The following is a 20,266-nucleotide window of genomic DNA, read 5'->3' on the forward strand; positions in this document are numbered from 1 at the left end:
AACAACAAAATTTTATTTTTCCTTAGTTCTGGAGGTTCGGTGTGCAAGTTCAGAGGGCAGGCAACATCAGGTTCTGGCAAGGGCTCTCTTCCTCACCGACAGGTGCCTTATTCTAACCTCACATGGCAGAGAGAGAGCTACCAAGCTCTTCGGCCATAGCAATACTTAAAGATAAGAAACAAAACCAAAAATACTTATGTGCAATACCAACTGATCTTTTCTTTTCCTTCCAAAATGGAGTTTACCAAAATACAAATGTGAAGTTTTTCAGAGCACATACCTTCCCCTGCTCTCCGCTTCAGTATTTTTTTTTTTTTATACCACCTCTATGGTCGTTTTCCTAAAATACGATTCCAAGGCTGTGTGTACCTCTCCTGCTCAAATCTTTCGGAACATTGTTCAGGGCTCATCAGGAGTCTGACCGCAGACTCCCTTCTCTGATTTCAACATCACAGGATGCAGCACTTCCTGCATTCTACTATGGAGGATGGGGGGGGGGCACGCTGAATTACTTAGGTTGACTTTCTGGCCTCTGTGCTTTACTCATACAATTTCCTCTGTTTGGAAGGCCCACTCCACAATTCTTTCCCCAGCCTTTGTTCAAACTGCTAGCATTAGCAGTTTCCTCCTCCAGGTTCTCACATCACCCTATAACATAAGTTACAAGGTAAGTACCAGAAGAGAATTTTCAATAATCTTTGTGCTCCCCTACCCTCCACACCTCCAGCGGTAACTGTATCTTACTCATTTTTGTGTCTAGGAAGCACAGTGTTGCACTTTAGAGATACTACATGGAAGTTGGCCCAAAGGGTAATAAATTGTATTTGCCAAGATGATAGCATGGATTTACAATAACCTCTGAAACTTTATGAAGAAAGATGATTGAATTAAATTGATACACCTAGCATCACAGCTGTGGAAGCTTGTGGTCTTCTTTATGTTGAAGGTAAAATGGATATAATGAATTAGTTGCCGTTTTTAGATGATATAGAAGTTGAATTCCTTGCTTAAGCCTCTCAAAGAGAAAGATATATTAAAATTCATTAAAACTAGTACCGTAAACTGCAAAGAACAGCCTGGTTCCCTAGAGCATTTCTCTGGGGCAGTCAGTTTTCATTTAAAAAATGAAGTTTGGATTTTAAACATAAGTTTTAAAAGTGATTAGGCTCCAGTAGGAGTTCTTAAATTCCTACCTATACCGTGAATCCCAAATGCTCTGCCTCTATCAGCTAGGAACAAAAATTGTCAAGGTTGAGCCAGATGCAATGTATAATACCAGATGATAGATATAGCTCATTGTGTTAAAAGGTATTAAACACTTAAATGCATGTGATATGTTCTATATCACAAGGGTAAGGAAGTTCCATTCCATATCCTAATTTGGGTCTTCTAATACACACTTGTGGTGTATATGGTAATCAATCTTTGTTCTATGTCCTATTAGGATCAATACAACCAGAAATCCTTAAAATGGACTTTTATTATCTCTAGCTCTGTTTTACTGTTCTATTTGTTTATTTTAAAAATATTTTAGAATGGTGTTTAGGTTGGGCTGGTGGCTCACACCTGTAATCCCAGCACTTTGGAGGCCAAGGCAGGAGGATTGCTGGAGCCTAGGAGTTGGAGACCAGCTAGAGCAACATAAGGAGACACCGTCTCTGCAAGCAAACATGCAAAAAAAAAAAAAAGTAAGAGGGAGAGAGAAGGAAAGAACAAGAAAAAAATTAACTGCATTAAATGCAGAAATCTGTCTTAAGGATATTGTGGATGGCAATGAAGACAGAGTTTTTGACACTGGATTATTTAAAGCATAATGTAAACCTCTTTTTCTCCCTTCATAGAATTGTGAATTTTTGTGTTTTAATAATATTTAAGCCGGGCATGGTGGCGGGTGCCTGTAGTCACAGCTACGCTGGAGGCTGGGGCCGATTGCTCGAGCCCAGGAGTTGGAGGCCAGCATGCATAACATAATGAGACCCAGTCTCTAAATACATGCCTCTCTCTATATATTTAAAATTCTGGTGTGAAAATATTTTAAAATTTACAATTCAAATGTTTTTAATTGCATAATAAACAAAATGTAAATAATAAAATAATATAATATTAAATTCAAAAATGAGGTAGAAACAAAGCACAGCGATATAAATAATAAATTTTCCTTTACAGTTTTGAGGCGGTCTTTTTAATTTTCCATTTCCTTCTTAAGGTCACTGAAAGGTGCTTCTTGGAGCCAGCCCGCAAATCACGCATTTAGAAAAACATAACTATACACTCCTAAGCCTAACTATTAGAAGTTAAAGTAATGGAATCTCGATGTAAACCCAATATCACTTTTTTGATGAGCTATTTTGAGTATAACAAATTTGAACTGTGCCAATGCTGGGAGAAAAACTTTAAAGGAAGAACGGAGCGAACAGTAGATTCCTGCTCCGCTGACTAGAAACAGTAGGACGACACTCTCCGGGCTGGAGGTGAGCGCTTGCGCTCGCACTCAGTTGGCGCCCGCCCTCCTGCTTTTTCTCTAGCCGCCCTTTCCTCTTTCTTTCGCGCTCTAGACACCCTGGAAGGCCAGCCTAGCGCAGCTGGGCTCTGATTGGCTGCTTTGAAAGTCTACGGGCTACCCGATTGGTGGTTCCGGGGCCCTTTAGCGCGGTGAGTTTGAAACTGCTCGCACTTGGCTTCAAAGCTGGCTCTTGGAAGTTGAGCGGAGAGCGACGTAGTTGTGGTAGCTGCTGCTGCTACCGCCGCGGGATAATAAGCCGGGTACAGTGGCTGGGGTCAAGGTCGTGTCTAGAGGGCGGCCCGGGGACCTCGGAGGGCGAGTATTGAGGAACGGGGTCCTCTAAGAAGGCCGGACTGGAGAGCAGGGACCTGCGCGGGGCCAGGCTGGGCCTCGGGGTGGGGTGGGCAGGGCCTTTGCCTGGGACTGGGCATGTGAGCCACACTGGGCCGGCTTTAGAGGGAGGCTATGGGAGCCCAGCCTGGCGGGGTTAGGCGGCGTGGGGGTGGGGGTGGGGGTTCGGGGTTGCAGTCGTGAGTTGAGGTCGGCTGTTCTCAGGAACTGCCTTAGGAGGCTTTCGGGTCTTGATTGAAGCAAAATCCGCTCCCCCACACTGAGCGCCAGCGGAGTGGCAGGTCCTTCCTGGGCCCGGCCCCTGAGCGCCCTCCCATCCCGCCTCGGATGTGGGAAAGCGGGACCGGTGGCACCTGGGCCAGGTACAAGCGCAGATTCCTAAAGCGAGGCTGCCCTGAGAAACCGATCCCGGAACTCGTGGGCCTTCTGGGGCTTGCTCTGCCCACGGCCCCGGCCCACCTGGAGCTGTTAAGAACACTCAGCCCAGGCACTTAGCACTCATGAGCTGTGTAGTGCAGTTTTTTTCATTTAAAAAGATATATCTCTGCTTCTTTCTGGATTAATTTTTTCTTTGAAGATGAATGTGGGAAATAGAACTTAAAGGTCTGTTCAGAGCGGGCTTTATAAATGATTTTATCATCAGTGATGGGTGTTAGAAAAATGTAGGTAATTATGCCTGGAGTTCTGACGTTTCATTGGCAAACTTCAGAGGAAGTCTTGAACTTTTTTTTTTTTTTTTTTTTTTAACCCATTCATTGTGATTCAGGTATACAGTTTTTCTACTTAGTCCTTGACATTGTGTAGGCTATAATTAGAATTTTATCTGTGGAATTGCACTTTTCATTCTTTTGTTTTAGGGTGCTTAAGTGATATTTCCGACTCTTGGGAAAAGTACCTTGAAAGTCTTGAGCATGTTTGTGACCTCTGCAAGCAGAGGAAAAAAAGATTAAAATTGTCACGTGGGCAACTGGAAACACTTAAAATGTTTTTGCCGCTTTAAACAAAATTTTCCTAATGAACAGTCTGAACACATTTTAGTTCTCTCCTTATAACTATAAAAAATAGTGTTTTGAATAAAATTAGGAATATCATAAAGCGGTATAAATTTGTTGAAATATTTGGGTATAACTTTGGCACACTCAGGTACTAGTGTCACAACAAGGGAACATAATTCTGGTTTTTCTTTGGAAAGAATAGACAAGTTGATATCTGAATTTGAGGGTTATTTTGATTGGAAGAAGCTAAATAAATACTACACTAGTATAGAACATACACATGTTTCCAGTGTCTCAGGAGTCAAGAAGGATGGAAAGTTATTGTAGGAGTTCTTACCCTTGTAAATATTGTTTGAATGTAGTTAATATTTATGGAATACTGATGTACTGCAGTAGGCACAGTGGAAAATGCTTTACATATAGTGTAATGCTTAAAACTACTCAAGTTAGTGGCATGTAATTTAAGTCAGTTTTTCCTTCATTTTAGGATCTGCCATACCCATTGCCTAACTATGGAAGATTATACCAAAATAGAGAAAATTGGAGAAGGTGAGTGGTTTTAGTAATATAATTTTTTTGGAATGATTTAACAATGCTACAACTTCTGTAATATGAACACATGTAAATATTTATTAAAATTCAACCATTAAGATGTCTTGTAGTACCAGTGTGCATTAATATGTGTTCTTTACTTAATAAACGCAAATTTGTTCACATTTCAAGAGAATTGAAATTACCGAATCCCTAATGACCCGTCCCTTCACCCCATAGTCTTACAGTCTTCTGATACTGAAGAAGTATCAGAAATACTTGTATTTTGAAGACACTATTGATGACTTGCACGTGTGTTGAGGGGCAGAGGTTAGGGATGCAGAATTATGCTAATTTCATAATCTATTTTTAGTCTCTTTCAATTATTTTTAGGATGATAAATATTTTTATCCAGACTTTATAGACTGGTTACAATAAATGACTTAATCTAATTTAAATAAAATTTCTATTTAGTTACCATAAGAAAAAAATGACCTGTCATATGTACATGTTTAAGCTATTCTAAAACTATAACTTACGTATATAATCATTCCCTTTCTGTGGTACTTGAAGGAATGATCAGATCTATATATGGTACAAATGAGGGGTATATCCCTTCGCCTGTTCCTTGACTCCAACAGAACATTCTCAGTTCTCCAGGTACAAAATAATTTGCTAGTAGAATCCAGTTTATATCGGTTCTGCCAGAAGGAAATTCCCAACTATATTTTTAATGTGATCAAAGACCTCACTTGACAAGAAATAGTAAAAAAAAAACAAGGGGGGAATACTGGAGGGAATTTAGTGAAATAGGAATGACAAGTTAGTGTGGTGTTCGATTGGAGGGGTGTGTGTGTGTGTGTGTGTGTGTGTATTTTTATTTTTAAATAAATTAAATACCTCATACCCATTCTACTAAACAAATTTTGCTGCTGAGTTAAAAATAATTCTAAAATCAGTGATTAGTATGTCTAATGCTTTGTAGTATGTTTCTTAAATTCCCAGGGAATTTGTGTTGGTTTTAGTTTGGCATAAAAAGAGAGACCTTCTTAAAGTATAAATACATTTTTCTTTAAGATGATAGAACTCCAAACCTACAGGAAACTACAGATTTGACTTCTGAGAAAAGTACTTTAATTGCTACTATAAATAAGAGCAGTTAAGAATGTAATTTTAAATTTAATCCATTACATGCATTAAGTCATATGACTCCCATTCTTTATAAGTGTGACAGTGGTAAACCCTCTAACTTTTCTGGATCTCGGTTTCTGCCTCTGCAAATGGTGATAATTGGACTTAACACGAAAGATACAATTCAATTGAACAATATTATGGAAAGCGTTTGTTGGAGTGCTTTAACTCAGGAAACCTTCAAATGTTTATCATTTGAACATTGTATTATTACTATGAACACTGTCTCCAAAACTGTCTCTTTACCAGCCTCATCTAATGCCACTCAACTCTAATTTAGATTTCTTTGATATCCTCAAATGTATCCTGTGATTTGGCCTATGAGTTTTGGCAATGGCTGTTCTTTCTACCTGGAGGCCAGTCTCTACTGGCTTCATTTTTTATCTCCTCTAGTCCAAGAACATTTTGTAGTTCCCTTTGCATCATGCTTAATAGCCATTTTAATTATTATACCATAGTATCCTTGAGGACTGGGATTTTTGTCTTGTTCACAACTGTTTGCCCACTGCCTGTCAGTAGTGCCCAACCCACAGGAGATAGCTAAATAGATAATAATAACATCTGTGTTCCTTGTTTGTTCTTCTGAACACTGTTTCTTTTTCTGGCTTGTATTGTTGTTTCTACTCCAAGCCTGATTGTTTTGGATTATGTGCTGGATATTGTTTTGGAAAAATGAACTTGTGAAAATAAATGGAGGCCTAAATGATCCACGCAGAATTTTCTTTTGTTTCTGCCAGGTATCTGGTTAAAGTCTAGTATTAAAATACTACTTTAAAAGTTCTATTTTTTCCCCTCAACTTTTCATTTTGAACATTTCCAAATCTATATTGAAAGGTTTATGCAATGAACTTGTAATAGTTTTACCAAGATGTTGGTGTTTTGTCATATTTACTTTATTATCTGTGTGTATGTTAACATTGTTTATTTTTTATTTTTTTCATTGACACATTTTAATTGTATGTATTCATGGGGTGTGGTTTGGTGATTTGATACATGTATGTGTTGTATGATCAAATCATACAGAGTAATTAGCATATCCATCACCTCATGCATTTGTCATTTCTTTGTGGTGAGAACATTCAATTGTTTTGCGTTTTAATCCATTTCAAGTAAGTTGTAGAAATATTCTACCCCTAAATCTGCATGTATATTCTGAATATCCACCCAAGGTCATGCCTTTCATTTGGCAGTTAATGCCTCTTTAATTCTGATTTAGAAGAGTCTGCCTTTTCTCTCACTTGACAATGAGTCTTGACTACCTAATTCATTTCTTAAAGACATCCAGACTTTACTATTTTAAATGTTACAAAAATTGTTCTCTGGTTTCTTCTGAATTACAGAAATCAGAGTGTTGTCATACTAACCTTTGAACTCCTTCCTGTCTTAAGAAAATGTCTTTTTGGATCATAGAGTAGCTGTTATCCATGATGGTGGAACCTTACCTGGCATTTAGTGGGCATTTGATAAATACTTGCTTAATGAAGGTTTTCTGCTTAAGGGCCTCCATAACTTGATCATATCCTACATATTTTTCTTTTGTTTCTTTTTGTTTCCTGGGATAAATCTTCCATTCGATTTACACTGATCTTCTAGGCTTACCTGTGTTCACGATTTTTGTCTCCTTAGTTATTTATACTTAGTTAAATACCCTAGAGTATTTCTGTCTTTAGAATTCCGAGTTCATTTTGGAGCATATACCATGTATTTCAAAAATAATTTTGGATGATTAACCAATAGAATAGTTCTGCTTTGTTTAACCCCTCTTCCAGTAGTTTAGTGAGAAGTGATATTATCTCTAAAATTCAACACATTGAGTGCTGGCCCCTGGTTAATTGTTAATTCTGAAAGCTATTTAGGATTAGATGATATTGTATACTTGAGGGAGAAGAAAGGATGCTAGAAAAAAAATTAGTTCTGAACTTAACATTAACTGCTTATGTTACTACATTATGCAAGTGACTAATTTTCCTGAGATCACTTTAACAGTATGCCAGATGATTGTGCTGGTTTACCTACTTTTTGTGTTTAATGAGAGCTTAATTTACATCCAAAAAATGTAGATTTTAAGTTTATGAAGGTTATCTACTTTTAAGGGTGACTGTAAGGATTAAATATAGTCAATTCTCCTTTAACGTAGAGTAATTGTGGTAATCAAAAAGTTATACATTAATCCACAATTTAATCAGAATAGTATAAAATGGCTTTTATGTCAGTTTATAGTTTTAAAATGACACCAGTATTTAAGAAAACATAGACTTTTGTATAGAGGTTCTGTCAAAAAAATTAAGCTTAAGTAACATCAATTTGCTACTGCTCAAACTGTTTAATATTCTAACTAAGCAGTTGGTAATTTGTTGGTTTGTAAGCCTTTTTTGCAATATTGCTACCTTCAGAGAAACTCATAAAAGCTATAGAAGAGGCTTTTTTCCTAGAACAGTGCACTCTAATCACTTTTGAAGTTAAAACAATGCCATGGAAAGCAAGCTATTCAACAAAATTTTGTATATACTTAAGGGATTCAGGACCTCCCTAAACTCCAACTCGAGTTTAAAAAGACTTACCTAGGGAATTCAGCGTTGCCACATATATGATACATTTTAGCTAGTCTTCTCCCTTATTGCCATTTCATTCCCTGTATCCACCTCCTCCCTCCCTGCTATCTCTTATGATTGATATTGTTGCTCACTACCTGAAGCCCAGATATTGAGATCAGTATTTTTATCAACTTGTAAATGGGTGTGAGACTTTCCTAATATGTAGTACATACTATGTGCTTTATTTGGTTTAATAAACATCTGGTCTTTTTTCTCCATTCTTTTGAGAATGAGTACTGTTGACTGTATTTTGAGATACAGATAAAAGTGTTTTGAAAAGCATAAAGCACTCTACAGTATTTTCTGAAAGTGTCATAATGACTTATCAGTAATATTTCTGGAGCCCAAATTTTTACACTATATTTTATGCCTGCTTTATTGCTGGGTAGGATATTGGCAGAAGGTTAATTTTGCTTTGCAAATGATCTATTTTGTTCTGTAAAATATGCTGGAACATTAATGGTAATTGAAATGTATAGAAAACTTGCGATGACTACATGAATTTTATTTTTAAGCCATACAGATTGTAGTTACTCTCAATTTCTTTTTGGAAGCAATAAGGGTATGAGTAAGATACTTCCCATATGGCCACACCAGACATTTCTATCATGTGACCCTTATGAGATTCAATAATCTTAAAATCTTTCAGTTTGACCAGGTACTGTGGCTTACTCCTGTAATCTCAGCACTTTGGGACGGCGAGGCAGGTAGATAGCTCACGAGTTCCAGACCAGCCTAGGCAACATGGTGAAACCCCATCTCTACCAAAAAGACAAAAATTAGCCGGGTGTAGTGGCGCGTGCCTGTAGACCCAGCTACTTGGGAGGCTTGGTGGGAGGATCCCTTGAACCCAGGAGGTGGAGGTTGTAGTGAGCCTTGATTGCCCCACTGCATTCCAACCTGGACAAGAGAATAAGACCCTGCCATAAGAAAAAAAAAAAAAAAAAAAGAAGATCTTTTAGTTTGTGGGTGTGTCACACAGCATATTATTTACTTTGTTTCAGGTACCTATGGAGTTGTGTATAAGGGTAGACACAAAACTACAGGTCAAGTGGTAGCCATGAAAAAAATCAGACTAGAAAGTGAAGAGGAAGGGGTTCCTAGTACTGCAATTCGGGAAATTTCTCTATTAAAAGAACTTCGTCATCCAAATATAGTCAGGTATGGTATAATATCTGAATGTAAGCCATTTTCTGCATGCTATTTCAAATATAAATTTCAACTTGGAAACCTTTACATTTGCTTAATTTCTTGGTCTAGCCTTACTGAGTGGACTAGAACCCTATTTTTGTTAGTTGAAAATGCTGCACATATGTAAAAGAGAACAGGCTGTTAAAGCAGGAACAGAGTTAGAGGAGATTGGTGATGTGGATTAATATTTGGGGCTTGAAAAGCAAGGTAAATTGGCCATGGGAGTAAAGCCCTTTTCATAGAGCTTTGTCAACTCTCTCCTACTTGGGGAGCTCTAGTTCCTGAAGATCCTTTAGTCAGAGTCTCAAGAAAGGTAGCTAGGTCAAATGAAAAAGATTTTTTTCCTTAATGTATTTGCATTGGGTATTTTTGGAGAGCTGTCTTCCTAACAGTCCAAGTTAAAATCTAATTGTATTTGTCTGGGGCTAGAGATTAGAAGTAGCTTTTAAGGTCAGATACCACTTTAAAATTTACTTTTATAATTCACTTCGATGAAAAAATAAGCTCTCAGCAATTAGTAGCCAACCTAGATATGTTATTTTGGAATACAGGCTCCTTATAAATAAGCACCTCCTATACAAGGCCTAATTTTAAATAGTTGCCCTGAGATTCCTTTCTTAAATTTGAGTTTTGAATCTCATCCATTAGGGAAGCTACTACATCTTCCCCAGTTTTTATTATAGCAACTGAAATTATGGAAGGAGTTTTATTTTGTGAAACAGAGGTCAGAAATGTTTGCTGGATTCTTCTTTCATAGATATCTATTTTTTTTCCCAGTCTTCAGGATGTGCTTATGCAGGATTCCAGGTTATATCTCATCTTTGAGTTTCTTTCCATGGATCTGAAGAAATACTTGGATTCTATCCCTCCTGGTCAGTACATGGATTCTTCACTCGTTAAGGTAAAAGCTTATCTAATTTTATTAATATTTATGCACTGTGGATATAAAGCGACTATGTACAGAAGTCCCTGGGTTTTGTGGGAATATGCTTGGAAAAAGTGTTAGAAAATAGAATAAGAAAAAGTATTTCATTTTTCTCCCTCATGGTTAGTTTATACAGGTTAGAGTTACCCATGTTATTACCAGATACTGTTTCTAGTAAGTAAAAAGTAGTGCCTGAGATAACATAGAACTGATAAGTATTGTTGGAAACTAGGGTAGTCTGGTCTTTCTTTGGCTGTCAGATATATGTAAAACAAAGTAATGAAAGCCTAGGGCAGAGTAGTGGTTGTAGGTGTTTTATTCCAGTTTTGAATATGTTTCGCTCAATTTATTGTAGACATTTATTATATTTCAGTTAAATTATAAAATTGTACAGTTTTAAGTACTGAAGTATATAAAAGTATCTTATTCTTGCACCAGTTCTACCAAACCACTCTGCAGAGGTAGTGCTGTCGTTAGTTTTATTCATAATCTTACACTTGTATGTTCACTTTGTATGTATATAAAGACTTTTTTTTACACAAAATGGACTTATTTGCATATGTATAAGTATACATATTTTTCCTTTTTTGTGTAAAACATTATGAAGACATGTAGCTCTACCTATGTCTAGTTACATTTTTGATATAATTATTTAAACCACTTCCATATTGATGAACATTTAAATTATTTTCCAACTTGGTTATTGTTGCTTTTATTAACAGTACTGCACTGAATGTCCTTATAGATATTTATCTTTGTATGCAACTTTATAGGATAAATTTTTAAAGTGGGAATAATGGATTGAAGATGTTTATTTACATTTTGATAGATAGTGCCGGTTGCCCTCTAAAAAACTTGTAGCAATTTACTCTAAAGTACTCATGGTGTATAACACTTATTGTTTTAGTACATCATTGCCAAAACTTGGTTTTATCAGTCTTTTAACTATGTGAAAAAGGCATATTAAGATTGTTTTAATTTTATATTTCATGACAATTTAACACTTCATATTTAGCTATTATAAACCACCTATTCCTATTCTCTACTATATTTTCATTAGGATACTGTCTTTAACAATCTTGCATGACTTTTGGACTTTCTGCTTTTATGTCTTTTAAGTCTTCCTCGCTCAAAGATCGAATGTATTAGAATAATACATGTCAGTATTTTTCTGGTAGTTTTAGTAAGTCCTGTCTTCTACACACACTTTTTTTGTCTTAAAAATGACTAGCCAGTTGTTCTAACTGGTTTTATGTACAGGCAACAATGGTTTTACTTACAATTTTTCAATTTTACAATGAAGCAGAAATGATGCACATTCACTAGAAACCATACTTCATTTACCCATACAACCATTCTGTTTTTTCACTTTCAGTACAGTATTCAATAAATAACGAGGTATTCAACACTTCCAACTATATGCTAATGTAAGTGTTTCGAGCACATTTAAGGTGGGCTATGCTTAGCTATGTTTGGTAGGTTAGGTGTATTCAATGCATTTCGACAAAGTCTTTTCAACTTAGAATAAGTTTATCCAGATGGAGCATCCGTTTTGTTTTGTTTTTGAACGCCACTTGTCCCTCTAAGATGGAGCATCTGTATTATTTCCCAATTTCAAACTGTAAGTCATTTTCTGTGTACTTTGTTCTTGTAGTATCCATGTTACTTCAAATGTCAATGACATTGTCTTTGGCAACAAATGTCTCGTAAAGCACTTTTCTCTGAACTAAGCAGCATTTTATGATAATTTTATCCATTTCAATATATAATCATAGTATCTTTGCCATCACTTTTAGAATCTAATTTTTTCAAAAAGGAAATGAATATGTAAAAATGAAAGATAGAAAAGGCCAACTGTATTGAAGATAGAAAATAGAGTTGGTAGAGGTATATGGAAGAAAATTCAAGAGGCTTCTATGTAGAAAACCGACTTGTAATTTAAGGATCGGGGACCAAAAATGTTTAAAGACTAAATGCGTTGACATAATTATAGATATGTCTATAAGGTGAAGATCATTTTCTTAGGTATACAAATGTGATGTTGTATGTAAACGGCTTCCCACCCACAAATGCTTATTAGCCTAAAATGGCCTGAAAGCTCCAGTAATTAAATTATTTCTCTGGAACCTAATTTTTTTGTCTTTGAAACAGATTATTTAGAAAATCATGTACTTTGCTTAAGTTTCTAACTTTTATTTGCTTTTTCCAGAGTTATTTATACCAAATCCTACAGGGGATTGTGTTTTGTCACTCTAGAAGAGTTCTTCACAGAGACTTAAAACCTCAAAATCTCTTGATTGATGACAAAGGAACAATTAAACTGGCTGATTTTGGCCTTGCCAGAGCTTTCGGAATACCTATTAGAGTATATACACATGAGGTAAGTGGAATAGTGGTTTTTGATGGCTTTTGAATGTGTGTGATTGCTAGATTATTTTCTGTATTTGTGAAGTCAAGAAATAATAAAAGATATCTACTCAGTGCCAGTATCAATTTATTGCCTCTCAGCTCCAAATTCATTGCGTGCTATGTGAAAATATAACTGAAGCCTTTAAGTATTTTTTCTTTGCCAGCTGCTATGTTAAGGTAGAGGGTACTAGAGAGACACAGCAGCAGGAGGAAGGGATATTCCTAGCTACAGTTTTTACGTTCTCATTATTTTTTACTTTATTTACATTATTCCCATCCTTTGTTGTACTTTAATTCTTTATATTAAACTCTCCCCATTCAAGTCACCACCTTGGTTTCTGTCTCCTGACTGAACCCTTCCTGATTATAGTCAGATTGATTCAAAGACAGGGTTTGTTCCTTAAGGTATATTATTTCTGATACATTTAGGAATTAATTTGTTTAATCTGTGTTATATTGCTGACTTGGAATTTAGTGTTTCTGAAGGAAAGGGAACATTGTAACATATAGTAAAGGATTAATGAAAAGCTATCTTCTGTGGAGTTGTCTACCCTTGACCCAAAGACTGTCTCCAGATCAAAACTAATAACAGTGCTCATCTGATTAGTTGTCTTGGCTGGTTGTTAGCTCTTTTTATCTTTTTTTTTTTTTTTTTTTTAAGACGGAGTCTCGCTCTGTCGCCTGGGCTGGAGTGGCGTGGCGCGATCTCTGCTCACTGCAAGCGCCGCCTCCTGGGTTCATGCCATTCTCCTGCCTCAGCCTCCTGAGTAGCTGGGACTACAGGCGCCCGCCACCAAGCCTGGCTAATTTGCTAATTTTTTGTACTTTTTTTTTTTTTTAGTAGAGATGGGGTTTCACCGTGTTAGCCAGGATGGTCTCTCTCTCCTGACCTCGTGTTTCGCCCGCCTCGGTCTCCCAAAGTGCTGGGATTACAGGCATGAGCGACCCGCACCCCGCCCTTTTTATCATTTTTTTACATGGCTATATAAATAAACTAAGATTATTTTGTTTTCTTTGTCTTAAACAAATGATATTGATCTCATTACCTTTGTTCTAAGAGGCAATATTTTTACCATATGATAAATATACTAAAATGGTTGGTTAGTTCTATATCACTAATAAGCTGTTATTTGACTTATTCATGTTTTTTAAATAATTTAAAAATCATTTTTTATTGACACATTATACATATTTATGGGGTACAGTGTAGTATTTGGATACATGTATGCAATGTGTGTTAGTTAAATTGGGGTAGTTAGCATATTCATTGCCCCAAGCATTTATTGTTTCTTTTTGTTGGGAACATTCAAAATCCTTTGTTCTGGCTATTTGAAAATTTACAGTAAATTATTGGTAACTAGTCAGCTTACAGTGCTATAGAACACTAGAGCTTATTTTTCTTTTTGAGCTGTAGTTGTATCCATAAACTATATCTTATCTCTATTTTCCTTTTCTAAGCCCTGAATAACCACTATTCTACTCTATGGCCATTAGATCAACTTTTTATGTTTTCATGTATGAGTGAAAACATGTAGTATTTATCCTTCTGTGCCTGGCTTATTTCACAGCTCATCCTTGTTGCCATAAACGACAGGATTTCATTCTTTTTTTGTGGCTAAGTAGTATTCCAGTATTCCATTGTGTACACCCTCACATATGTGTGTGTACACTACATTTTCTATGTGTGTATGGGTGTGTGTATACACATCTTCTTTATCTGTTGATGGAAACATAGGTTGATTCCGTATCTTGGCTATTGTGAAGAGTGCTTCAATAAACATGGGAGTGCAGCTATCTCTTTGACATAATTGATTTTATTTATTTTGGACATACACCCCCAGCAGTGGGATTGCTAAATTATATGGTAGTTCTAATTTGTAGAGTTTTGAGGATCCTCTAAACAGTTTTTCACATTGATTCTACTGATTTAAATTCCCACCAACAGTGCATAAAAGTTGCCCTTTCTCTGCATTCTTGTCAGTACTTTTTGTCTTTTGATGATAATTACTCTAACTGGGGTGTGATAGTTCATTGTGGTTTTGATTTGCATTTCCCTGATGAATAGTGATGTTGAGCACTTTTTCATATACTTGCTGGACATTTGTATGTCTTTTGAGAAAGTTTTATTCAGATCATTTGACCATTTTTAAAATTGGATTCTTTTTTTTTTTTTTATTTTTTTTATTTTTTTATTTTTATTTTTTTTTTGAGACGGAGTCTCGCTCTGTCGCCCAGGCTGGAGTGCAGTGGCGCGATCTCGGCTCACTGCAAGCTCTGCCTCCCGGGTTTACGCCATTCTCCTGCCTCAGCCTCCCGAGTAGCTGGGACTACAGGCGCCCGCCATCTCGCCCGGCTAGTTTTTTGTATTTTTTAATAGAGACGGGGTTTCACCGTGTAGGCCAGGATGGTCTCGATCTCCTGACCTCGTGATCCACCCGTCTCGGCCTCCCAAAGTGCTGGGATTACAGGCTTGAGCCACCGCGCCTGGCCTAAAATTGGATTCTTACTATTATTTTTTTATTCTGGATATTAATTCTTTGCTGGATGAGTGATTTGCAAATAATTTCTCCCATTCTGCAGATAGCTGCTTCATTCTGTTATTCTGTTATTTGTTTCTTTTGCTATGCAGAAGCTTTTTAGTTCAATATAATCCTGTTTGTCTATTTGTTGTTGCTGAGACAGGGTGGAATGCCTATGCTGGAATGCAGTGGTGTGAACAGGGCTCACTGCAACCTCAACCTCCTGGGCTCCTCCAGTGATCCTCCCATGTCAGCCTCCTGAGTAACTGGGCCCATACACAGGCGTCCAACACCATGCTAGGCTAATTTTTTAAATTTTTGTAGAGATGGGGCTGTCAGCATATTTCCCAGGCTGTTCTCGAACTCCTAGACTCATGCAGTCCTCCCACTTTGGCCTCTCAAAGTGTTGGGATTATAGGCATGAGCTGCTGCACCTGGCCGCCTCATTTGTCTATTTTTGATATTGTTACTTGAGCTTTTGAGGTCTTACCCATATGATTTTTGTCCAGATTAATATCGATAACAGTGTTGGCCCTGTTTTCTTCTAGTAGTTTCATAGTTTAAGGTCTTTTTAAATCTATTTTGAGTTGATTTTTGTGTATGGTTAGATATAGGGGTTTAGTTTCATTGTTCTGCATATGGATTATCCAGTTTTCCCAGCACCATTTATTGAAGAGATTGGCTTCTCCCTAGTGAATGTTCTTGTCATCTTTCTCAAAAATGAGTTGACTGTAAATACATGGATTTATTTCTGGATTCTCTATTTTGTTCTATTGGTCTATGCATCTTTTTTTATGCTATATCATGCTATTTTGGTTACTATAGCTTTGTAATACATTTTTGAAGTCAAGTGGTATGATGCTTTCAGCTTTGTTCTTTTTGCTCAAGATTAGTTTAGCTATTTTGGGTCTTTTTTTAGTTCTATATGAATTTTAGGATTACTTTTTATTTTTGTGAAGAATGTCCTTGGTATTTTGATGGAGATTGCACTGAATTTGTAGATTGTATTGGGTGGTAATATGGTCATTTTTATATTCTTGCAGTTCATGAACATGGGATGTCTTTTCTTTTTTTGTATCTTCCTAAATTTTTTTCTTCAATGTTTTATAGTTTTTGGTGTAGATATTATACATCTCCTTGGTTAAATTTATTCCTAGGTTTTTTTGCAGCTAGTATACATTAGATTGCTTTCTTGATTTATTTTTCAGCCAGTTTTTTATTGGTGTATAGAAACTATTAATTTTTGTATGCTGATTTTGATTTTGTATACTGCAACTTTGTTAATCAGTTCTAAGAGTTTTTAAGATCATCTCTGCACACAGGGACAATTTGACTTCTTCCTTTGCAATTTGGATGCCCTTTATTTTTTTCTCATGTTTCTTATTCATGTTATAATGGTACTGTTATGTACCATCTTAGCAAGTGAAAAGTACCTGCACTTTGTTCAGTATCACCCCAAATCTATTATCAATGGGTTCGGTTTTTCAGTGAGGGGGAAGGTAAGGCTGTATAACTGTCTTGATCTTTAGTGATTTGAAAAGCAAAAAAAGATTTATTATGCTTTTATCTGTTTTGTCTTCTAATGAATAAAACTTAGAAATGAAATATTTATCTTCAATTTTGTGTACCTTTAATTAACTTAATATTATTGGTGGCAGTCATACAACCTTTAAAGGATAGTCCTAATAAAAATATAGATGTTCAAGTTTAGCTTATTTTATGCACCACATTTATTCATTGTAAAAATTTGCTTTTTAATAGGTAGTAACACTCTGGTACAGATCTCCAGAAGTATTGCTGGGGTCAGCTCGTTACTCAACTCCAGTTGACATTTGGAGTATAGGCACCATATTTGCTGAACTAGCAACTAAAAAACCACTTTTCCATGGGGATTCAGAAATTGATCAACTCTTCAGGATTTTCAGGTAGCTATTAAAAACTGAGATAATAAAGGTAACATATGTAACAATGAGATTACATTTATGGTTTAAGAAATTTTTGTTTTCCTGTTTTTTAGAGCTTTGGGCACTCCCAATAATGAAGTCTGGCCAGAAGTGGAATCTTTACAGGACTATAAGAATACATTTCCCAAATGGAAACCAGGAAGCCTAGCATCCCATGTCAAAAACTTGGATGAAAATGGCTTGGATTTACTCTCGGTAAGGAGTGCCCTTTATACTGAATTCCAAATTATTGATGATTCAGAATATATTCAGTTCTTTCTTTTACCTAGAAAATAGGAAGAATGCTCACATTTTTTAACTAGGTGTCTGTTATGTACATTGTATTATGCTAGCTTCATTTTAGATATCAAGAGGCACTAGTGGCTTTGAGAGGAAGATTTCGCATTAGTTTTTGTTTTTTATCTGTTACAACATGGCAAGAAACTGATGAGAACATTTAAACATTCAGAGCATAAAAATACTTCAAAGCATTATGAAACTTGAACTTAGCACTTTCCTAAATTTTAGTAGCTATGGACATTTTGAGGGAGAGACCAGGATTAATACACTTTTTTTTTTCAAGTTCCTGAATTGTAGTGGCTCTCTTTTCTAGCGTTTTTGTCATTACTAAGCCCTCTTAGTTTATGCTAGATGTAAGCGTTTTTCTTATTGGTTGATATTTTAAATTATTAAAGCCATCTTCGGAATAAGCTTTATTCGCACTTTGTACCTAGCTTCTCCATCAGAAGGATCTATTGCTATACCATTGTATATGTTTTCTCATTGGTCTTCGGGTTACTTTCAGAGTGTAAAAACTCCTTATGCCACAAAATTAAGCTTAGATTTCCCCCAAATCAAATACTATAAATCAGATTCCTTAGTCTAGCCACAATTGACATATCTTGGAGTGGATAAATCTTTGTTGCTGGCATTGTTCTGTGCATCATAGCTTGTTTAGTGGCATGGCATCACTGTCTTCGACTCTCTAGATGCCAGTAGTATACTCTTCACAGTTAGGACAACCAAAAGTGTCTCCAGATATTGCCAAATGTCTCCTGATGGGCAAAGTCTATCCTAGTTGAGAACCATTATTGTAAATTAAACTTGGTTTCAAATTTGAGCTTTATTCCTTAGCTCTGTGAACTTGGGCAAGTTACTTCCCTTTGAGCCTCAATGTCCTCATTTGTAAAATGGCACTAATACCTACTTTTAGCTGTGGGAATTGAGTACCATGATTTATCCAAAGCAGTTTGTATGGTGCTGGTTACATGAGAGTTCAGATGGTAACTAGTTAGTAAAATCTCTAGTCTGCTTCTTGATTTTATTTTATTTTTTTAAGATTAGTGTTTCTTAAAGATCAGATTTACAATCCTAAACTTTATTTAGCTTTTTCTGGTGCATAAACTAACTTATACTAAGTTGTCTGACTGTAATTCTTTTAGTGACTCAATTTTAGCTATTTTTATAACACATTGTGCTGTGAAGGGTTTTATTTGGAACTTGTTGGAAGCTACATCAGAAACTGCCATAATTAATTGCCATTTAAAGAATGTAAATAACTCAGGTGGCCATTTAATTCTCAACGTAAATATAATTAACTAGACATGTTTCCTATATTTATGTCTTAGTTTTAAAGCTATTTCTGAATGCTTGAGTCTTACCATAATTGATAACAAAAAGAGGTTATTGAGAATATCTGTGATTTACAGAGTAGGTTATTCTAGACCTCAAGGGTGAAATGTAGGGGAAGAGACATTTATGTGTTAAACTAGTGGAAATGCTCATTTAATAGATATTCACTGAAAGTATTAGTTTTGGTTTATTGCTAGAAAAGTTGAGGTTTTATGGAGATTTTGTAAAAAATGATTTATTTCCTAAATAAATATCTCTTTTTCTTTTTTCTCCCAGAAAATGTTAATCTATGATCCAGCCAAACGAATTTCTGGCAAAATGGCACTGAATCATCCATATTTTAATGATGTGGACAATCAGATTAAGAAGATGTAGCTTTCTGACAAAAAGTTTCCACATGTTATAACAACAGATAGTTGTGTTTTTATTGTTAACTCTTGTCTATTTTTGTCTTATATATATTTCTTTGTTATCAAACTTAAGCTGTACTTCATCTTCTAATTTCAAAATATAACTTAAAAATGTAAATATTCTATATGAATTTAAATATAATTCTGTATATGTGTGTAGGTCTCACTGTAACAACTCTTTGTTACTGTAATAAAACTGTAATATTGATGTCAGGAATCGGGAAAAATTTGAGTTGGCTTAAATCATCTCAGTCCTTATGGCAGTTTTTAGTTTCCTGTAGTTGGAACTACTAAAATTTAGGAAAGTGCTAAGTTCAAGTTTCATAATGCTTTGAAGTATTTTTATGCTCTGAATGTTTAAATGTTCTCATCAGTTTCTTGCCATGTTGTAACTATACAACCTGGCTAAAGATGAATATTTTTCTACTGGTATTTTAATTTTTGACCTAAATGTCTAAGCATTCGGAATGAGAAAACTACAGATTTGAGAAATGATGCTAAATTTATAGGAGTTTTCAGTAACTTAAAAAGCTAACATGAGAGCATGCCAAAATTTGCTTACAAAAGTCTTACAAAGATCAAGGGCTGTCCGCAACAGGGAAGAACAGTTTTGAAAATTTATGAACTATCCTATTTTTAGATATGTTTTGAAAGCTTTTTGTCTAAGTGAATTCTTATGCCTTGGTCAGAGTAATAACTGAAGGAGTTGCTTATCTTGGCTTTCAAGTCTGAGTTTAAAACTACACATTTTGACATAGTGTTTATTAGTAACCATCTAAAAAGGCTCTAATGTATATTTAGCTAAAATTACTAGCTTTGGGAATTAAATTGTTTAACTAATAATGCTGCTCATTGTGATTCTTGTAAGCAGCCTAATTTGAATTATTTGCTGCAATCAAGAGAAGTGTACAATAGTTTTATTACTTTTTTAGCGTACTTCTATCCTTTTTCCAACCATATCTCCTCTATTTTTCCTCCTGGTTAACGGGCTAGAATGTGCATTCCTGGATTACTGGTTTTTACACTTGATTGGATATGTAATGAGGGATCTATCTAATTCATCTTGTCTTGG

General features: G+C 35.7%; 1 protein-coding gene across 1 annotated transcript; it reads left to right on the plus strand.

The window, feature by feature from the left end:
* The first annotated feature begins 2,623 nt into the window (after positions 1 to 2,623).
* CDK1 (cyclin dependent kinase 1) lies at positions 2,624 to 20,037 on the plus strand. Its single transcript, XM_026454836.1, has 8 exons — positions 2,624 to 2,763; positions 4,337 to 4,398; positions 9,170 to 9,326; positions 10,134 to 10,257; positions 12,491 to 12,661; positions 16,971 to 17,134; positions 17,227 to 17,368; positions 19,061 to 20,037. The coding sequence occupies exons 2-8, from the start codon at positions 4,362 to 4,364 to the stop codon at positions 19,157 to 19,159; spliced, it is 894 nt and encodes a 297-aa protein (XP_026310621.1). The 5' UTR covers positions 2,624 to 2,763; positions 4,337 to 4,361; the 3' UTR covers positions 19,160 to 20,037.
* The last annotated feature ends 229 nt before the right edge of the window (positions 20,038 to 20,266 follow it).

Source organism: Piliocolobus tephrosceles, chromosome 9 (genome assembly GCF_002776525.5).
Source record: "Piliocolobus tephrosceles isolate RC106 chromosome 9, ASM277652v3, whole genome shotgun sequence".
Lineage (NCBI taxonomy): Eukaryota > Metazoa > Chordata > Mammalia > Primates > Cercopithecidae > Piliocolobus > Piliocolobus tephrosceles.